Consider the following 21,777-nt stretch of genomic DNA (forward strand, 5'->3'; position numbering starts at 1 on the left):
CTGGGGTGTTGCCTTCTCTTGTGTGACTTATCCTGATGGTTTTCTGCCCTTTGCTGAAAGCAAACTTGCAGTTAATTTTATTGTGCAAACTATTTCTCAAAAGGAAACACATGTTAAGGCAATTCATGTCATGGTGCTAATGAAAACAAAACAAGTCTCGAATTGTGCTTTGTTTTTGCATCTGACATGTCTGAGATGTTAAGAAAACACCTTTGTGAATACACTGTGGATAAAGGAAGAGGTGCTTTTTACCTTTGTTTTCTTTAGTCAATGTGGATTTTTTCCCCCAAAATTTGATAACTTCTCAAATTTTACCCAATACTGTCAACTGTGAACTCAATTATTGAATTTTGTCACCTGTTTTGCTAGTAATGTTATATTTATGTAATAAATGTCAATGTGGGAGATAATGATGTTGCAGTCTGTTCTACAAGGATGTTTGTGTCACTGACTGAATTATAAATATGGGTTACCTTAGTACCTTACTCAAAATTGAAGAAAAACCACTGATGTATTAAACCTTAAATTTAGAGATGAATAGATAATAAAATTAAACTTTTTCTTCGATTTGTACAAAACCAGAATACCAAGTGTGTTACTGGGGGGTGGCTTGGGGGGGAAGTGGTGAACCCTAGTTTTGTGTAGTTACTGATAAGTTTCCCAACACTAAAATTACAATTAACTGTAGTTTACCTCTTCAAAATAAAGATATTTTACTGCCACAGATAAAAACCCCTGGGGGTCATTCTGGTAAAGAAACTTAAGTCATTAATCAATTTGTTTTGGATTAGAAAAGGAGATATTTCTCTTAGAGAAACTGTATACATTAAGAATTATTTTTTTTCCAAGACCCAGACTGTTTAAACCTAAACAAACCTCCAAATTTTTGCTTCATCCATATGCTATTTATTCTTAAAACTTTTTTTATATAAAAGATATCAACATATATATGATATAAACAAAGGTTGCCCAGTATCCAGTGACAGAAAAGGTTTCATTAAAGCAAACTATTTGTATTATCTTTATTTACATTTACCCAAAAAGTCACATTAAAAATACTATAAAGTTAGAACAGTTGTGGATTCAAAGATTCAAAGTCTTTGTGACAGCATTAGTGTGATATTTGTAGTGTTTGTTTGCCATAGCATGAGGGAAGATCAAGCAATTTAGCTAAAATATTTAATCTTATATTTTGTTCATTTTACATCAAGGGAGAATACTTTTAAAGCACAGTACAAATATATTTAAAACCAAAATGTATAACTGGGTCAGAATGATACATGCAATAAAGAGCTAAGAATTAGTTGCCTTATTTATGAACCTTATGTGAAAAGATACTTTAGCAATTGTGTTGGAAGGTACCAAAAATTTGGCAAATCTCAGAATGTCATGATGTGACAACCATACTTAGACAACTGAAGTTTCACTTGCTGAACCTGAAGCAACTTACTATGTAAGTAATATTTGGAGATGTTACTGAACTCCACAAAACACAAACAACTTCATTTAAAATGCCCTTTGAGACTGTACTAGATGTGGGATTTTTTTCCCAGCTCTTTTCAGGTCAACAAAAGTAGAAAACCCTCTGTCTACTGCGGGACTTCCAAAATGAATCAGTCCTTTGGGGTCATGATCTTGATTTCCCAATAGTGTTCCCAATAACATCAAAGTAAATTCATTGTGAACCACAGTAAAGACATAGCAAATGACAACGTAAATTGCTCTACAAACTTTACAAAGTACTTGGTCAGCTCTTAACACTTAAAAGGTTGATCCAGTGAACCAAACTGTAATTTAGCTATGTAAGAGTAACTGTCTAGAATGTAAAATAAAGTTTTGCAGTAGTTTATATATATATATATATATGTATATATATATATATATGTATATGTATATATATATATATATATAAAAATATGAAAAAGATGGTTGGATTTGAAAACCTTCCCATTTCTTACATAATTTTATTAAAACTGTCCTTAGAAATACCAATTTATTCTCTCTTAAATGCAGCAATCTAAATTATTCTACACTGAATGTCTTAGTATAAATGCATACTCAATTTCCAGATTAAAGTATTTTGACCTGAAATTTTAAGCATAAGCTTCATGATAGTCTGCTTCGTACACCATGATTACAATAGTTTTGGGATTAAAAATACCTAAGTGTATTTAATGTAATACTGCTAATTCTTTTTTGTTTTGCAGGGCAATGAGGGTAAGTGACTTGCCCAGGGTCACACAACTAGTAAGTGTCCAGTATCTGACGCTGGATTTGAACTCAGGTCCTCCTGAATCCAAGGCCAGTACTTTATCCACTGCACCACCTAGCTGCCCCTGCTAATGCATTTTTAGGGTTTACTTCAATACCTGAATAAAATCAAGCCTCTGCACCACTCCCCACCCCCCACAAAAAATCAGGGGAGAGGAGAAATGGCACCTCAGGAGAACCTTCTATAAGTTCTGGTTCTATGTCAATCTGGGCAATCCACATCGTTCACAGAAGTGCTGTCAAAGTTGGCTGGAATCTAGATTACCCTAACACTGTCCCTCTCATAGTGACTTAATGTTAGTTTTCTTGTGTTCATATAAAAAGGTTGGGGGAGCTGGCAAATCAAAGGTAGAAAGTTGCAGACCTGACATTTTTGGCTGGGGAAAGAACTGCTCCCAATTGGGGAGAGAGGTAAAAAAAAAAAGTGAAACTGGGTGTTTAACTTCCTACAAGTCTAGTGCAACATCCCCAACCCTTCCCCAATACTCCCCTCCCCTTGGACAAAAAAACTTAGGTTGGCAGTAGCAGTTATTAAAAGGTAGGTTGAAGAAGGAAGCTTGAAACTACGTATGTTTTGGAGGAATGAGAAGTTGGCAAGTAAACACACTATTTACCCTAATATGTTGCTATAACTGTTAACTGTTCACAGCCAGTATGTATTGTGATGAAAAAGATACATACCAGTTCTTGGTATAATTGGTCTGTAAAATAGAAACACTTGTAAAATGGATTTTTTCTTATGCACAGTATTTTTCTGAGAACTATGAAGCTTATAAAGTGCATTTAAAAAGAATTGCAGGCACCATCAAAAATAGCAACTCTTTTGAATCAATTAGGCAGAATATAACAAACCCAGTATTTTGGAAAGCTCTGAGATAAGGCAAAAATCTTGTTTTTGTGGTTATATCTGTGTGGCCTTTAAAGAGGCCTCCATTTTCTTGGTTATTAAATTTGTTACCCTATCAGTTCATCATGAATTAAGTCTAGTGATTTTCACTTACTTAAATAAACATTAAAAGAAATGTGCATAGCCTGTTGAAAAGTTGATGTTTGCGAGGACAATTAAAAGCATTGGAAAATATAAAATCAACTGTTAAATCTACATCAGAATTTCTGTAGTGTTTGATTCAATAGGGTACAACTTTTGGTCTGTGAGCATGTATACATGAAGCCTATCAAGGATGAGCCAGAAGTTTCTGAAACTATGGTGAAGACGGCTTAAAGAGGTGCACATCTGAAAGACACACTCTTAACAGCCCAAGTAAGGATGCACTTTACACAAATCTTAGGGCACGTTAGAAGAGCATCTCTGAATCAGCAAAGCATGACAGGAATCACAGACTCGAACAGGCTTCGGTGATGAAGGCAAAGGCAGTTCGTTGTCAGAGCAGGCATTACAAAAGATTTCCCCACAATTTCTACAATGGTGCTTTTAAAAAACAGGAAGAAAAATGTATAAACCCCAAGTCAAGACTTGATCCCTCTCCCCATTTGTCAGAATAGAACTTGCACCTCCTAGCTTACCTTTCTTTTAGAAAGCGAGAATTCTGTTTCACATAATTTACAGTGTGTTGCTTCTTCATCTTTTAACCAAACCTGACCCTGGATGGGAGAGAAGGGAGAGTAACTGTCCTAAATATGGAAACTCATATGACACATTCCTATTGATTAGTGATACTGCATCTATGTATGTGTAGTTCTAAAAGTGCTATGGGCAGAGGGCCTAGATCTCACACCAGTTTAGTGGGTACTCAGATATTTGATGAATCGGGGGAGTAAAAGATATGTCCTCTAACCCATAAGGCAGGTAGGAGGCCTCAGATATTAACCATTAAAATAAGAATCTAGCTGGTTTGGAGAAACCACCTGGGCATGGTCATAGGCCTGGGGAAAGAACTTTGCCCTCTTACCTTTCTGCATTGAACACATCAAAACTAGCCCAGTGCAGTGAAGTTAACAAGCACTGATCAAGTGCCTACTATGTGCCTACTGAAGATTCAAAGAATGGACAAACAGCAGTCCCTGCCCTCAAGGCACTCACAGTCTAGTGGGCCAATAGTTTGGCACCACATTAAGTGAATGACTCTTTAAAATCGCTTGGCCTGCGGCCTCAGACACTTGACACTTATTAGTTGTGTGACGCTGGGCAAGTCACTTAACCCTCAAATGCTCTGCAAAACAACAAAAACGCTTGGCCTGGGAGAGCACCAACCAGCCTTCCTCTGTCATGACATCCATGACTAGTGGATATTCAGCTTCCACATAGTGAAGGGGCCATACCATTTCCCTAGGCCCGTTCTTTCTGCTTTTGGAAATCGGTTGTTTTCCATGGAGCCCAAATCTGCCTGTTTTCGCTGACTTCAAATGCACTTTCTGTTCCAGCTAAGCGGGCCTACTGTTCCCCACACATACCCACTTCCATTTTGCCTAGGCTGTGTCCTGTGCCTGGAATGCTCTCTCCCCCACTGCTGCCTCTTAAAATCTCTACCCCCCTCCAATTTTCCACTCCAGCGCTACCTGCCTGTCCTGATTCCCTACTTAATCACCCCATGCTTTGAAAATGTTTTTTTTTGTTTTGTTTGTTTGTTGTTTTTTTAGTGAGGCAATTGGGGTTAAGTGACTTGCCCAGGGTCACACAGCTAGTAAGTGTTAAGTGTCTGAGGCCGGATTTGAACTCAGGTACTCCTGACTCCAGGGCTAGTGCTCTATCCACTGCACCATCTAGCTGCCCCGAAAATGCTTTCTACTGTGTATATATTGTACATTTATTTATTTTGTTTTTTGCAAGGCAATGAGGGTTAAGTGACTTGCCCAGGGTCACACAGCTAGTAAGTGTCAAGTGTCTGAGGCCGGATTTGAACTCAGGTCCTCCTGACTCCAGGGCTGGTGCTCTATCCACTGCACCACCTAGCTGCCCCATTTATTTATTTATGTATGTATGTATGTATGTATGTGTATGTTTTCACCAGGAAAATGTCAGTTCCCCGAGTACAGGGACTTTTTAGTTTCTAACCTTGCACCTCCAGCACCTTGCACATGTTGTTCAGTTGTCTTAGTCATGTCTGACTCTTTGTGACCTCATGGGGTTTTCTTGGCAAAGATTCTGGAGTGCTTTGCCATTTCCTCCTCCAGCTCATTTTACATATGGAGAAACTGAGGCAAACAGGGTTAAGTGACTTACCCAGGGTCACCCAGCTAGCAAGTGTCTGAGGCTAGATTCGAACTCAGGAAGATGAGTCTTCGTGACTCTAGACCCAGCACTCTATCCAATGTACAACCTAGCTGCCCATTCTAAATATGTGACATGGATTCAACAATTATTACGGGCCTATGTGCAAGGCACTGTACTACAGCTGGACATAGATGAAAATAAACTCGGCCTTGTCCTTTAGGAGTTCACATTCTACAATGGAATAGAAGAGAGATGCAGAGAAGTAAACAGAAGGGGACATTTTGTTGCCTTGGTGTTTGTGTTTTTATTTGAACTTAAAGCAGTGTACGGTACGGTGCCTCATCCCCCAAGTATTGGTGCCAACCTCATGAAGCATCCTTTGGAGACTGTCAAAAGCCTTCCCTCACATCCGTAGTGGAAAGTTGAGAGGGAAAGGGGACCATTAGGATGATGACAAATTTTTTTTAAAGGGAGGGGACAATTTTTAAAAAGGAGAAAGGAGGCAGCTTGGTGGCACAGTGGATAAAGCACCGGCCCTGGATTCACGAGGACCTGAGTTCAAATTTGGCCTCAAGACACTTGACACTTAATAGCTGTGTGATCCTGGGCAAGTCACTTCACCCTCATTGCCCCGCAAAAACAAACAAAAAGCCCAAAAAGTAAGGAGAAAGATACAAAAAAGTTGTGGGTTTAAGGATTATACAACTCCCACGTCGGGCCAGGCAGCCTTCACAGAGGCATCTCTCTCCCTCTGTGTACCCTAAAGCCGCTGGAGGCCTCTGGGGATGTTAGCCTCCAACACACTCAGATGGCTTGTCCCCTTCACGGTCCCACTTCTAAATCCTGAGTTGGGGTGCTCACGCACACACAATCTCATCTCTCATTTCTTCTGGGGGCAATGATCTATCACTCAACATTCCGTCAGTAAGCGTTGCTGTGCCCACACTGTGCTAACAAGTCCTGGGGATTCAGATCTAGAAAAGGCAGTACCTGCCCTCCAGGAGCTCCCCACAAGACAAACCAGGCAGATGGGAAAAGGCAGAAGGGTTCGGGTAGGGAAGGTCACCAACAGAGGCCAGAAGAAGTCAAACAGGAGTGGGGCAGCAAGGTGAGAAATGAGATGTTCTGAGCCGAGGCCCCTCCCATGATGGGGGTTTTGGTGGCAGGCCAAGGCAGATGGAATCGTGTGACACTTTGGGGCAAAAACAAAACCCAAAACAGCCCATTTAGAAGCACTTGGTGGAGGGGCAGTTAGGGAGCACCGTGGGGTCAGAGTTCAGCCTTATTGTGTGACCCTGAGCAAGTCACTTAACCCTAATGCTTCAGAAACAAAAAAACATTTGGTGGATCCTGGACAGGGCCCAAGTTCCTCATATTCCTGCTTGTTCCTCCACTTCTGCTAGAGGGGAGGCCAGAATAGTGCCTCTAGCCCAGATGGAGGACTTCCAAGCTGAGGCAAGGGCCATAATCTCCTATATCCTAATACAATGATCCAAGACAACTCTGAAGGATTTATGAAAAATGCAATCCATCTACAGAGAAAGAACTGATGGTATCTGAATACAGATTGAAGCATCATTTTTTTAGTTCCTTTTCCTAAAGTTTCTTTCTGTTATCTTTCACAACCTGATTAATGTGGAAATGTTTTACATGACTACATATGTATAACATATTGAATTGCTTGAGTTCTTGGGGGGGGGAGGGAGGAAGAGAATTTGGAACACCAAGTTTTAAAAATCGATGTTAAAATTGTTTTTACATGTAATTTGGGAGAAATAAAATTCTAAAAAAAACTACATCTTGTCAGCAGCACCTCAGCACAAGGTGCTATCAAGCACACAATTCAGGGTTGGCGTGCAGATCCTGAAGTGGGGTCTCACAGACACCGTGGAATCCCACTGTGGAAGACAGCACCTTGACACCAGAACCTCTCAATGCCAATGGAGAAAACGTGACCGAGGAGCATGCAAAGCTGTTCCAGAGAAGAGCCAGGGGCTGCACAATCAGTGCAATGTAAACAGCTTTTCCTTGCAGTCTTTCAGTCTGGAGAGTGAAGGGGCACCTCTCTCCATCTGCATTTTCAGGACTTTTGTCAGGCCATAACCAGCCACATCCAAATACCCCAACTACTGCTAATTCCTTCAATCCTCCCCAACCCAACCCCAAATCTGCAACTATGGGCCAGCTCCTTTTCCGAGCCAAAAACATGACTCCTGCCTTGGACCGTCTAGAAGCATCCCTGGAGCTATGTGGCCTGGCTGCCAAGGTTCTGGTGACCTTTCCATCAGACAGAAGTGTCCCCAGACATGGAACCATTCTCTGGGAGAAAAATGTGAGGGTAGAGAATGGCATTCTTTAAACAAGACCCTGATGGGGAGGGAGGCACCAAGAAGGGAGAATGCAGCAATACTTTCCATAATCATATTTGTCTTTGAATGTTCCTCAGGCAGCAAAAATGCTTTGCAACTGAGAATTTTTGAGGTTGTTCAATCATTTTCAGTCACGTTGCATTATTACAGGGAGTTATGTGTATCCATGAAGGCTGCATTGCCCTACAAAAGGGGGAAGGTAGTAGGACTGCTTACATGTAAATTGTACAATCCTTAAAAACACCCATAACTTTTTTGTATCTTTCTCCTTAATTGTTTTTTTGTTTTGGAGGCAACTGGAGTTAAGTGACTTGCCCAGGGTGGGCACACAGCTAATAAGTGTCTGAGGGTGGATCTGAACTCCTGCTTTCCTGGAGAGCTGTGGCTCTATCCACCAGCTGCCCTTTCTCTTAACTGTTAAAAGTTGTCATTGCCATAATGGTGCCCTCCTTTCCCTCCCAACTTTCCACCAGAGACATAAGTTCTGTTGGCCCAACTGTCTTGTGGCTGATCTGCAGGATCACTATAACCTTGGGAAACAAGATCCTGAGAACTGATACTTTTTCATCCCAAGCATGGGTACAGATTCGCAATTGCCGAGTCCTACCTTAAAGGGCTGGGGGTGGGAGTTTTGTCTCAAATGTTTCACTTTATTCTTTATACCATAATCATTTTCCCAATATCCAACATCCACACTAACCTTCCTTAGTATGCAACAAAAAGCCCCACTACAGTGTAGCTACCTTGAGAGAATGACCATGAATGACTTAAGAGTATATACCATTTCTCACCTAAAGTTCAAACTCTATAGAAAGAAAGGAAATGCAACACCATTTGTGTGAAACCAACCTTCATCATGGTGTTCCATCTGAACTGCTGTGGTTTAATGGCTATTTCTATGTGTACACCTGTGTTTCATGTTTTATACCAACACATTAATCCACATCGATATTTTAAGGGAAAAGACTTCTACTAACCTGTAATGCTTTGTTGGCTTCTTTTATATCTTCTATTTTCAGTTTTGATCTAAAAGAGATTACAAATAGGACAAAATTGGCTTCAGATGCTTAATGATGATAACCCCTAGAAAGAGATGGGGCGTCTGGACCAACTCTTTTTTTTTTGGTGAGGTAATTGGAGTTAAGTGACTTGCCCAGGTCACACAGCTAGTAAGTGTCAAGTGTCTGAGACCGGATTTGAACTCAGGTCCTCCTGGTGCTCTATCCACTGTGCCACCTAGCTGCCCCTCAACTCTATTCTTTTGCAGAGGAAGAAAACAAGGCCCCAGGAGGTTATGGGATAGGTCCCAGTTCCCCCTAGTGGTGCTGGTCAAGAGACAGGATTGGAAAGAAGGCCCTCCAACTCCATGGCTGGTCCTCTGAATAGCACTGGTGCTACCTACCTCATGAGGATGCTGCAAGAATCACACAAAAGAATTGATGTATTGCCTTCTGTAAACTATGAAGGGCATCTCACTGGCAGACAGCTCTCACTGTCCCTCCCAAGTCTCCTCTTCTACAGGGTCAAGAGACCCTCCCTTGCCAGAATCTAGTCCCCTCCATGTGCCAGCCACTCTCCTTCTTTGCTTCTCCCAGGTTATCTGAATTTCTGAATTGAAAGAAAGCTTGGAGGTGATCTGTCCACCCTTAGGCAGGACCAAGCTCCTATGGACTATACCCCTGACGACACCTGGCTCGCGGCCCCTCTCGCCTCTAAGTCCTGCACTCTCACTGAGGCTCTTAAGACAGACACGGATGCTCTCTCCAACACCCTCGCATCTCCCAGCTCGAGTTACCCACTTCCCACTATCTACACCAGGGCTCCTTAAACTTTTTCCACTTGCAACAACCCCTTTTTGCCCAAGAAATTTTACACGACCCCAGTATATTAGTATATAAAATAGGTATATGTAACCTTTTACTGTGGCCAGATTTTTCAAGATCCCTACATTCAGTTACATGAACCCATAAGGGGTCGTGACCCACAGCTGAAGCAGCTTTGATCTACAACCACCATGGTGATACAAAAAGATAGGTCACACCCTGAATCTTGGCATCACCCACAAATGCACCACTTCCATGTTTGTGAACCCCCAAATTCCTTTATCTGATCACACCTTTCTCTGCCTCCCAAGCCCAAGTCCTGTTCTTTGTCCTCACGATGACTTCAATCCCTCTTTCTTACTGAACCATTACCCTTGCACTAGGTACATTCTCTAGGGAACTTCCTGTATTGGTGAACAGCCCAACCCTACAACATACTCTTCTCCAGAGCCCTTGTCTCCTTATCCTAGAGAGGATCTTGCTCTTCCAAACCCCATCCTTCTCATCTCCTCACTCGTTGCTGAATGACAATGGAGAATATCACAAGACAATGCTGAGTGGGGGCCGCTTCAAGTTTATGTTACATAATTTCAACTGGGCCCTCACTCTGGCAAGGCAATCCTTGTCAGCCTCCCTTAATGAAGTCCCTCTTAAACTTCCTATAGCAGCTTTTGCAAGTCCTCCTCCCCCAGAGGTCCCTCACAAAGAGCTCCTTCTCACTTCACACAGATGCTTTCTGTCCCAACTTCCTACTTTACTCCTGTTTCACAAGATGATGTGGACTTTCTCCTTGCTGAGCTAAACCCACTAAAAGCACAAGTGGGCAGACTGTCCTCTATCATCCTGATATCTCTTTCATACTCAGTCTTTCTTTGTATGCTGGCTGCTTCCCAACTGCCCACAAACAGAGCCATCTTCCTCCATCCTCAAATGACTCTCATTTAACCCATCCATGACTGCTAGCACTCATTCCTTGTGTCTCTTTGCTCATGTGGTGAAACTCCTTGAGAAGGCTGTCTACAATGGGTACTTCTTCTGCTGCCTTTCTTCTCTCTCTCTCTCTCTCTTCTAACTCTATAGTCTGGCTTCCAACCTCATCATTCAGCAGAACATACTCCCTGAACAATTATTAATGGTCTCTTAGCTGCCAAATCTACAGGCCTTTTCTCCATGTTCGCCCTCCTTGACCTCTCTCATCTGTACATGTGATACAGGCACTTGCTCATCACCCTCATCTCCTCGGTCTCCTCTCCTCAGCTGGCTCTCCTATTCCCTAGCTGACCACTCCTTCTCAGTCTCCTTTCTGGCTACTCCTTCAGGTCACACCTGCTGGCCATGAGTGTCCCCAAATGCTCTGTCCTCCTTTCTCTTTCCTATTTCACTGGATGATCTCATCAGCTCCCACGGCTTCAATTCACATCTCTCTGCTGGATAACTCTCAGGTCTCCTTGTCTAGCTAGACCTCTAGGGTGCCTCCAGTACTCCATCTCCAACTGCTTTTTTGGGGGTGGGGCAATGAGGGTTAAGTGACTTGCCCAGGGTCACACAGCTAGTAAGTGTCAAGTATATGAGGCTGAATTTGAACTCAGGTCCCTCTGAATCCAAAGCTGGTGCTTTATCCACTGTGCCACCTAGCTGCCCCCTCCAACTGCTTTTTAAACATCTCAACCTGGATGTCCTTTAGACATTTTAAATTTAACATGTCCAAACTGAACTTTTGCCTCTTCCTAAGTTCGCTATTTCTGTCAAGGGTGCCACCATCTCAGGTGTGAACAACACAGACTTCTGTCTCTGCTTGTCACTCTGTCTCCCCCTGCCCCTTCTGCCTTTATACCCCCTTTCATATGATGTCCCCTTCTCTCCCCTCTGATGACCCCAGCATGCTGAGGCAGGTCCTCATCACCTCATGCCTTGGCCATTACAACGGCCTGCTGCTCCAATCCATCATCTGCTTAGCTGTCAAAACAATCTGTCTAAAACACAGCTTCTGACCAGATCATTTCCCATATTCAGTAAGCTCCAGTGGCCTCCTCACCTGGCCTCTCCTCACCTTTCCAGTCTTCTTACATCTCACACTCTCCACGTACTCAGATAAGGAGCGACACCTGCCTCCCTGCTGTTCCTTGAAGAAAAGAGTCTCCCTACTCTGCAGGGGTCGGGTGGCTGTCCCCCATGCCTGGAACAACCTTCCTCCTCACTGGTGCCTCCTGGCCCCATTCATGCTGCAGCTCAAGTCCCACCTTCTGCCACAAAGCCTCTGCTAACCCTCCTCCATCCCGGTGCCTTCCCACTACTCAATATCTCCAACTCACCCTGTCTAGAGCTCCGTTGTACATCGCTGTCTGTGTGCATGTTGCCTGCCCCCATTAGACTCTGAGCTCTCTGAGAGCAGGGACACTTCATTTTTTGCCTCTTCTTGTGTCCCCAGTTCTTAGCATAGTGCCTGACACACAATAGGTGCTTATTAAATACTAGTGACTGACTGATGACTGAACCTTTTCTAGAAGCTGTTCAGAGAAGAACATGTCCCTAAAACATGGCACCACAAACCAGACACAGTCCTCAGGGTGTGCTCTTACTGAGGGAGAACAGAGTCAAAGGGGAATCCTAGGGACGTTATATACCTGCCTAATTTATAGCTTTCCTCTAAAAGCTGAAAACTGGATTCATTCAACATAGTTCACCTTACCCCAGATTCACTTTTAAGTTTTATATTTCATTTAAATAGCTGAGACACCTCTTGCCCCACAATCTGTTTCTACTGGTGCTGACTAGACACATACTTTTAAAGGTTGAAAGTAAAAAAGAAAAGTTACTCGCTAAGCTTGTTGCCAAGTTCTTGAAGGGCTTGTTCCTGGTCCTGATATATTTTTTTCAACTGCTGATTTTCATTCTGGAGACTCAGAAACTCCTTTAGAAACAATTAAAAAAAAAGATATCTCAAAACAAAGAAAACACTGCATTGTCTATATGCCATTACTCACCAACACATTCTAAGCTTTTACGTAAAGAAGCATTTTTCCATAGGCATATTCTACCTACTGCTTTCTACTCAGTTTAGCAACATATTACACAAGTAACACTTTATATGCTCAGCACATTGTTACCACGGCTAGCTGTGAAAGTGACTGTTTCGGGTTCCTTCTTGAAAACACATCCCTTCTAAGCAGAACAGCTGAAAGAAACGTGAACAATTTACTTTTTTAAGACTAATGATTTGTCGAGTCTCATTTCTCAGGTGAGACAGAGCATCGTTCTCCTTCTGAAGATCCTCTTGCAAAGTCTGCCTCCATTCCTTTTCTATCTTCAAATCAGTTTCCAACTGGGCCCTTTAGTTACAAACAGAAACAAAACATCAGAGCTCAGGATAGTCAGTAACACCAATTTATACAAAGTTCAAAAAATGATAAAGATTACCAGGACAATATGTTGATATTATTTTTAATTTAACATACTTAAAAGTAAATCTGTGCAGAAATTTATTTTCACATACAATCCTTTTTCTGTTCTTTGGATAATGGAATGTTTTATATCAACAATTAAAATAGATAATAATTAGGATTTATATAGCATTTTAAGGTTTAAAAAGCGCTTTATAAATGGCCAATGTAATTTCCTGCAGAAATTATTTGTGGCTTAGAACATACCATTTCTATAAGATATTTAAGTATAAAGAAAAATTACAATTTTAACACCTATTTTTAAAACTTTGAGTTACAAATTCTCTCCCTTTCTTCTTCCCTCCTCCTGCACCTTGAGAAGGCAAGCAATTCAATATAGGTTATACATGTGTAAATACGCAAAACATTTCCATATCTGTCATGATGTGAAAGAAAACAGACCAAAAAAATTCCAAGGGAAATAAAGTTAAAAAAAAAAAACTTCAATCTGTATTCAGACACCACCAGTTCTTTCTCTGGGGATGGATAGTATTCTTTTTTTTTGGGTGAGGCAATTGGGGTTAAGTGACTTGCCCAGGGTCACACAGCTAGTAATTGTTAAGTCTCTGAGGCCAAATTTGAACTCGGGTACTCCTGACTCCAGGGCCGGTGCTCTATCCACTGCGCCATCTGGCTGCCCCCAGTGATTAATTTTTAAAGAAAATGACATGATTCTGAGAAGAGTTCATAGACTTCCCTGGAGTGACTGCCAAAGGGCTCCATGTGCCAACAAAGGTTAAGAAAGAGCTCTAGATGTGAGATAAGGAAATTAAGGCCCAGAAAGGTCCCACGGACCGTAGTGGTCAAACTGGGATTCACCTTGCATCTTCTGCCTTTTCACTCTGGAACATTTCCTCCTTACTGAATAGCTACTATGCAGGGTTCTGAAAGCAGTACCAACTGCAGTAAGACAGACCTGGCTAGGAGCGTGCCCAGTGGATGCAGCACAATGTGCTGGTGTTGGAAGACAGGCTAAATTTAGAGAAGACACTTCTCCTGCCCTTGGGGGGATTCCAGTCTCCCAAAATGTATCCAATTCACTGTAATACAAGGTAGGAAGGACTAAGGAAACAGTGCTTGTCACAGGATTGGATTCCATTATAAAGGTTAAGCGACTTGTCTACTTAATCTCAGCTGAGCCCTCACTGAAGCACTTGCTTAATTGTCTCCCTAAGGCATCCCCCACAGCATCTGTTCCAAAGCACCATTTTTTGCCTCGAACCACCTTCACCCCTCCTTCAACCCTTCCTTTCAGGAGAGGACCTCGACTCATAGTTTACTGAGAAATGTGAGGTTCTCCATCCAAAACTTCCTCTTCTCCCCATGTCCACAGCTTGAATATACTCAACATCTCCCATTCTTTTCTCTGTTCCAGCCTTAGAAGATGGGGTCCTTCTCGCCAATGGTGACCTATCAATCCCACATCCTCAAAGAGTTTTGCTTATCCTTCCTTTCCAATAGTCAGTATCTCCTCATGTACTGGCTCCTTCCCTGCTGTCTATAAACATGCCCCAAAGGCCCTGCCCTTTGCTAATCTTCACCTTAGCCTATCACCTCAGCTGCTGTTTCTTCTCTCCTCCCTTTCACAGCCTTTGGCCTGCAAAATGTTGCTGATCTTTGCTGTCCTGACTTCCTCTCCTCCCACTCACTATCTGGCTTCTGAGCACCTTCTCCATCACTTGGTCTCTCCCAAATTACCAATACTCTCTTCGTTGCTAAATCTAGTGGGCTCTTCCCAATTTCCCCCCTTCTTGATGCCTCTGTAGCATTTGAAGCTGATGCCCACCCACTCCTGCTGGGATTCTGCGACAATGCCCTCTCCCAGCTTTTCTCCTGGCCGCCTGTCTGCTCCAGCACCTCTGCCCTAGCCGCACATCCCCCTACATGTGCCCTGGCTCTCTCAAGTCTCTGCCCCAGGTCCTCTTCTCTTCTTTCTCCGCAGATCATTCAAAAAGCTACAGAGTTAGCCCTCCCTAGTTAGCTCTCCAAAACTCCATTCCCACGCCCCTAAAGACAGCTGCACACCCCCACACCTCAAACACAGTCTATCCACAATGGGACTCGGCTCTCTCCGGCTCCCCAAACCTAGCCTCTTTCCTAGTTTCATCACCATCCTTCCAGTACTCAGTTTCACAAGCCTGATGTGCTCTACTCTTCTCTTCATGGCCCCACACTCACTCAATGGCCAAGTCTCAGTGACTGCCTCCACAGCCTCTCATGGTATCTCCTTCTCACTTCTCACTCTCCACTCTCGTCTTCTGCTCAAGTGTCAGTGGCTCCCTGTTTCCAGGACAATAAACTACAAACTCCTCGGTTTGATACTTAAAGTTCTTGGGCATCTAGGTGGTGAAATGGATAAAGCACCAGCCCTGGATTCAGGAAGACCTGAGTTCAAATCCAACCTCAGACGCTTGACATTTACTAGCTGTGTGACCCTGGGCAAGTCACTTAACCCTCATTGCCCTGCCCAAAAAACCCAAACAAACCAAAAAAAGAATTAGCAGATACTTAAAGCTCTTTATAATATGGCTCCTCACCTTCTTCTTAGTTTTAGGGATATCTTTTTTTTTCCTATGGCATTTATTTTCTTTTAACCTTTCCCTTTTAAGAAAATTGTTAAAACTTGAGCAAAACCAACCACACACTGTGTCACAAAGTACATATCTAACATTCTATCCAATTAGGCAAAACAATAACAATTATAGCTCACATTTATATAGTGTCTACTATGTGCCAGGCACTGTGCTAAGCTGTATCATCCCATCTGATTCTCACAACAACCTTGAGAGGTAGATGCTGCTACTGTCCCCATTTTATGGATGAGGAAACTGAGGCAAAATGAGGTTAAGCGATTTGCCCAGGGCCACACAGCTAATGAGTGTCTGAGGCCTGACTCGAAAGAGGGAATGATTCATCCTATCTTTTCAGACTGATTTTATATTACTTCCCCCAACACAGCTCACATGAATTTCCTCATTCATAACCATCCTCTCTTTGGTCTCCACTCTTTTTGCACAGGCTCTTTCTACACCTCAGAATCTCCAGTTTCCTACATGAGGCTCAGCTCAAGGTAACATCTCCCATCCAAAGCATTTCCAATGACTGCCCCGTGGTTAATACTCTCCTGTGTGTTCAGTTAGTCTATATTTGCACTTATCTGAGTATGTGCTGTTTGCTTTCAAGGCAGCAGCCGTTTTGTGTGGTGGTTTTGGTCTCCACAGCTCCACAAATTCGCATCATGCTTCTGAATATTAAAAAAATGCTCACTGCCTTGAGGGTGTTAAAAGGCACCATTTGGGCACCACTGCAGATCACTGTTCCTGTTTTGAATATTAAGCCCAAAGTTTCAGCAAAAAGTTAACACTTCATCTTTAAGTAATCAGCTTTCCCATTCACAGCCAACATTTTCCCTGCTGGAATGAATCTTAGACTTTATAATGGAGTTCTCATTTGAACACTTCACAACAAGGAAGTAATCTTGGGATTCTGAAGATTATGCTAGTGCAGAAGAAGTGTTGGCAAGTCCTTCCAGGGCAGAAAAAATCTGAGTATGGCCTTGGAACGAGATGAATTCCTTTGTCCGCAGACTAACACCTGCTCACCATAAAGTGAATCTGTTGGCTTCCCAAAGCCGCCCCCCCCGTCTTGTGGGACTCCCTTCCTCGCTGGAATATGTACGATGCTTTAAGTGAGGGATGCCTGAACCACAAATGTACTGGCAGTCAAGCAACTCCAAAAACATTAGCTCACAGACTATCATACATGAAATCATGACAGCAGAGGAGACGCTTATGGCCACAATCAATAAACGTATTTTTGAAGAAGACACTGGCAACACCAATCAATCCACAAACATCAACCAAGCACTAGGGAAATACAGGCAAGAACAACTCAGTCCTTTCCTGATGACATTCTCATGGGAGAAGTCCTACCCCCACCCAGAAGTGAACACAAGATAAAGTGATGATCATCAACTTGGGACGTCATAACAAGCCTTACTTATAAGATAAAAGCAAATATTGGTATATTCTTTCCATTATGGGAATGTGCTAAGAGAAAAGAGTGTATACACACACACACACACACACACACACACACACACACACACCCATATACACTGCTTTGGATAAAGGGGAAGAGGATACTCACAGCTGTGTCTCCTTTTGGGATATCTGTTTCTGTAGACTGTCAGACTGACTCAGACACTCTTGTTCAAATTTCTCATCCTCATTCTTGGCTTCCATTTGAGCCTTCTCTGCTTGCTGCAATCTGGTGTAATTCAAATCAACTTTGGGTAAAACTGAGGCTAGAACTAGGGTGTAAAAGGGTGAAGAAGACAAATAAAAGAAAAATGGGGAAATAGAAACATTTCTAAACAAAAACAAAGTCTGGGGGAAACTTACAAACGCAAATGAGAAAGAGCCACACAATGCCTAAAAATGGCTTCCATGACTTTCATTCTGCCATATAATACACCCAGGACACGGTCTTCAGATTTGCTTTATTTCTTGTTTATGATTAACAATGCAAAGCAGTACAACTTCTATCACTTACATGGAATTTAAGCCAGATTACAAAGTAAGTAGGTGCATGACTGCCTTTTAGAACACTGCCAAGTACAGCCCCTCTGTTAGCGGCACTAATTAAGCAAAGAAGTTGCAATGGGCTACCTGTTGTATGAGAATACAGAAGCCAAGTTACTACACCATAAGGTCAAGAGCAGAGAACCAAGCCCACCCCCAACAACAGCACAGGGCACATGCGGCAACATTCTCCTTGTCCTTACTGAATGAGCCCATTGCTGTGGGGTCTTGTGTTGTGTTGTTGTTGTTGTTGTGTTAATTTCAGAAAATTTCTCTGGTAGTTGGCACTTCGGCTCCCTAGACCACATGCTTCCACTGCCAAATGGATTAAAGGTGATTAGCTAAAAATATCGTTTGTTACTTGTCTTCCCTTATGTGTTTGGGATCCTGCTTTCCTACTTTGGGGTCATCTCTTTCCACAACATGTGCTTATTATCTCTGCTCTGTTCCCCCACAGCTTCTGCTATGAGGAATTTTTAAAAATCTGATTTTGTAGCTTTGAAGTTGATTGTTTATTTTGAGAATAAAAGCTCTCCAAAATGTTGCTGGGAAATAGGATTCTAATTGGAAGGTGCAATAGAAATTGATGTCTAATGAGTCATGTTCTGGCTGGTCAATTTCCTTTCACAATTGCAACTTTGAAGTCACAGAAAAAGGTATCTCCCTTACGCTTCTGTAGGAGTTGCTATTTCCCAGATGAATAAGGAAGGGAAGCCCCCAGTGGATTTATGTTTTTGAAGGCTAACACAAAATACAAATTCAGGAACATGTAAACTCCCCATAGCTTTCCTATAAGGCTTAAGGGGATTTTTATTTTGTCAGGCCCAGAGAGGCAGGCCTGAATGTTGTGCTACTGTCAAAGGAGGCTTCACAGAAGTGACAAACAGGAAAGACTGTTAGTCAAGCACAGAGACAGCCAAGGTGTCTGTGATGTTTAAGTGATGTTTAAAACGCTGTAAAAATCAGGGTGGAGCCATAAGGGAAAGAGATTTGTGTCAGCACAATGTGGAAATGAAGATCAATTTAATTTTTAACAATTTTATGTTTTACATTAAAAAGTAGCTGGAAGATAAGAAGGCTGTGCTTGATCACCTTGACCGGCCACTAGTCCGGGCGTGGTGAAGCTTGGGGGGAGCCCAGATCTACTCGCTCACTTTATGGCAGTGTGTTATGACCACAGCAGAGAGAGAGCCCAGGGGCTTCCTAACACCCTTTGGTAATACTTCATCACGTCATTTTCTTTTATATTTAACAAGCTGTACAAATGCAAACACCCTTATAGAATTTGAAGATGCAAGAGGCATGAGGTGGCTTCAGAAAGATATGTCTTTGACCAGTTTGTACTGGGGCTGCGTGTCACTGCTGGCACACTTCACAAATGACATTGCAATAGTCCTAGTTTGAGTTAATAAATCTTTATCACTTCAGGATGGGATGGACAGAAATCAAAGGCAAGAGAGAAGTAATAAAAATGTCCAAAATGTAAAAATTGGGATAAAAAAAACAAAACAAAAGAGAAAAGAAAAAAAGAAGAAAGAAAAGAGGATGTCAATAAAAGAATATTCATGTCAATAAAGCTTTAATAGTTATGTTTTTCATTGGTAGATTCAAAGAAAGCAATGATAAGACATATGTTGACACCAATATGACAGGGTAATGGAGGTCTATTACATTTTCCAACAATAAAAACGAAAAATCCCACCTACAAATGATTAAATCTAAATAAACCTCTGCTACCCTTGACCTAGTCAGATATTGTTTTAACATCTGTAAGCATCTTTTCCTCTTACTACGTGTCTGTACATCAGATACTAAATACTCCAAATGGTTTTACATGCTCAGATGTAAAACTTGGCATAGCTGTAGGTCAAATATACCTCAGAATCAACCCCCTACCCACCTGAGAAATAATGAATGGCACCCTGCTGTGTGTCGCCAGTGTGGAAGGTGATAGATAATAGACTGTTAGAGCTCAAAGGGACTTAAGAGATCATCTGATCTAACTCCCTAATTTTCTAGAGGAGGAAACAAGCAGAAAAATAAAACCCCAATACACCTTAAATGCCTACTCAGAATGCCTGTTTCTAGACAGTGGAGATGACAGCCAATATGCCCTTGGTTTTTTTCCCCCTACAAGCCAACTATTTCCATACAACAAAAACCAAAGGTAAAATCCTGCCAGTCTCTTCTAAACATGTCATTCTCCTAAAACTTTCCCAGGGAGGCAGCTTTGGTGGCAGGGTGCAGTCAGGGAAAACGAGTGAAAGGGATGAAAAAGAAGCACATGCTGTGGATGCCCTACCTTTGCTCCAGTTGTTTCATGGCAGCGGTGATTTTATTGGTCTTATCTTCCAGTCGACCAATAATTTCATTCTTTTCTTTCATGCCCTCTTCTGAGCCCTGGTTGAAAACATTAAAGCTGCAATGGTTTGGGGATTATGGAACAGTGACATATAATTTAACATGTTTGGATTTTGGTTTTTTGGTTTTTTTGAGGTTTTGGTTTTTTACCAGATTGTTTGTTAATAGAGTAAATTAACTCAAATTTTTAGTAACGTTACTCTCTAAAACACAAAGCAGTATTACTGATCATTTAATATACAGATGGGCAAAAACCAACTGAACAAAACCCAAACTCAGGTGAGATTATTTTCCTGTCATGTTGTCTCGAGGTAGCAGTGTGCATCCTCTTAAAAGGAGTTAGTTGGGGCAGCTAGGTGGCACAGTGGATAGAGCACCGGCCCTGGAGTCAGGAGGACCTGAGTTCAAATCCGGCCTCAGACACTTAACACTTACTAGCTGTGTGACCCTGGGCAAGTCACTTAACCCCAACTGCCTCACTAAAAACAAGAAAAAAACAAAAACAAAACAAAAAAAGGAGTTAGTTTTTTCATTGCTTTGATGTGCCAGTCTGCTGAAGCACAGCAACATTTAATGAAAAAGGTCAATAACTGTAAAAGTTGCAGAGAATCATCTGATCAAAACAGAAAAGGCAGCAGGTTGTAGTATCACAAGAACCAAAGAAACCACTCAGGTGTTTGGAGTCAGGTTTTGCTTGTATGGTTTTAATTTTAACCACTCTGGTCTTCCCCAATGCAGAGTAAATAGAGAGAAGTCACTAAAACCTAAAAAAGGATTCCCTTGGAACAGCTAGGAGGTGCAGTGGATAGAGCACCTGCCCTGCATTCAGGAGTACCTGAGTTCAAATCCGACTTCAGACACGTAACACTTACTAGCTGTGTGACCCTGGGCAAGTCACTTAACCCCAACTGCCTCACCAAAAAACCACCACCACCACCACCAACAACAAAAGATTCCTTTGTCATTGCCATATAGCTAAAAAAAATATCACATTTCTTCTTTGTAACAATAATGATAGCGAGCATTTATACAGGGCCTATGTTGTTACATCTGATCCTCTCAATGAACCTGGGAAGTAGGTGAGCAAACAGTAGCCAACAGAGGGCTGCGCCTTGCCCAGGGTCACAAAGCTGTGAAGGGTTTGAGGCCCACCTGGAATTCAGGTCTTACCCTCTGGTGCCCTCTAGTGACAGCTAGAGACTGCCACTTCCAGCCACACCACAGACTCCACTGCCTTGCACACTCACGCCTTCCAGTAGCCACACCTCACACAGACTTCTCAACATGAGTGGATGTTTCTTTACCTGCAGCTTCTGATACATCTCTATGTTAATTGCTTTGACGTCTTCCAGTTGCTGTCGCAGGCCTATAAGAGTGTCTTGTTTCTCATGGATGTCTTTTTCCAGCAACTTCATGGCAAGTTCGATTTCATGCTTCATGCTCACCTGCACCATGAGCTCATTCTCCACGTCCTGAAATTGAGCACACACGCCACTCAGGGCTCACGGGAGGACAGAACACAGAGCTCCGCGGCACTGGGGAGACTGTCTCAGTTCAACCACCTTACTACCCACGGGCAAATGGAGACCCAAGGGGGGCAGAAGGTCGGGGAGCGAGCTTTGGAGCAGGCCTTGCGCCTCCCACCCCATCCTTCTTTGGAGCACCTCCCCCGCCCCACCCCGGATCAGCATCTTTCTTACATACTTATCATTATACCCTCTCCCTGCACTATGTGGGCTCATAGAGGGTAGGGTCACA

General features: G+C 42.5%; 1 protein-coding gene across 4 annotated transcripts in view; it reads right to left on the reverse strand.

The window, feature by feature from the left end:
* Positions 1-683: 683 nt before the first annotated feature.
* Positions 684-21,777, reverse strand: part of RUFY2 (RUN and FYVE domain containing 2) — a 55,908-nt gene continuing 34,814 nt past the window's right edge. The window contains exons 11-18 of one of the 4 annotated variants that reach the window (XM_043988695.1): positions 21,324-21,491; positions 19,961-20,058; positions 17,225-17,344; positions 12,835-12,964; positions 12,452-12,546; positions 8,790-8,838; positions 3,796-3,873; positions 684-3,700 (exon numbers count right to left, since the gene is read on the reverse strand). In XM_043988695.1, the coding sequence (XP_043844630.1) occupies positions 3,557-3,700; positions 3,796-3,873; positions 8,790-8,838; positions 12,452-12,546; positions 12,835-12,964; positions 17,225-17,344; positions 19,961-20,058; positions 21,324-21,491 (882 nt within the window). In that variant the 3' untranslated portion in view covers positions 684-3,556. Of the gene's footprint in view, positions 3,701-3,795; positions 3,874-8,789; positions 8,839-12,451; positions 12,547-12,834; positions 12,965-17,224; positions 17,345-17,557; positions 19,081-19,960; positions 20,059-21,323; positions 21,492-21,777 lie in introns of those variants that run through there. The other 3 variants (XM_043988693.1, XM_043988692.1, XM_043988696.1) reach the window with 3 other exon arrangements.

The sequence above is a fragment of the Dromiciops gliroides genome, chromosome 2 (assembly GCF_019393635.1).
Source record: "Dromiciops gliroides isolate mDroGli1 chromosome 2, mDroGli1.pri, whole genome shotgun sequence".
Taxonomy (NCBI): domain Eukaryota; kingdom Metazoa; phylum Chordata; class Mammalia; order Microbiotheria; family Microbiotheriidae; genus Dromiciops; species Dromiciops gliroides.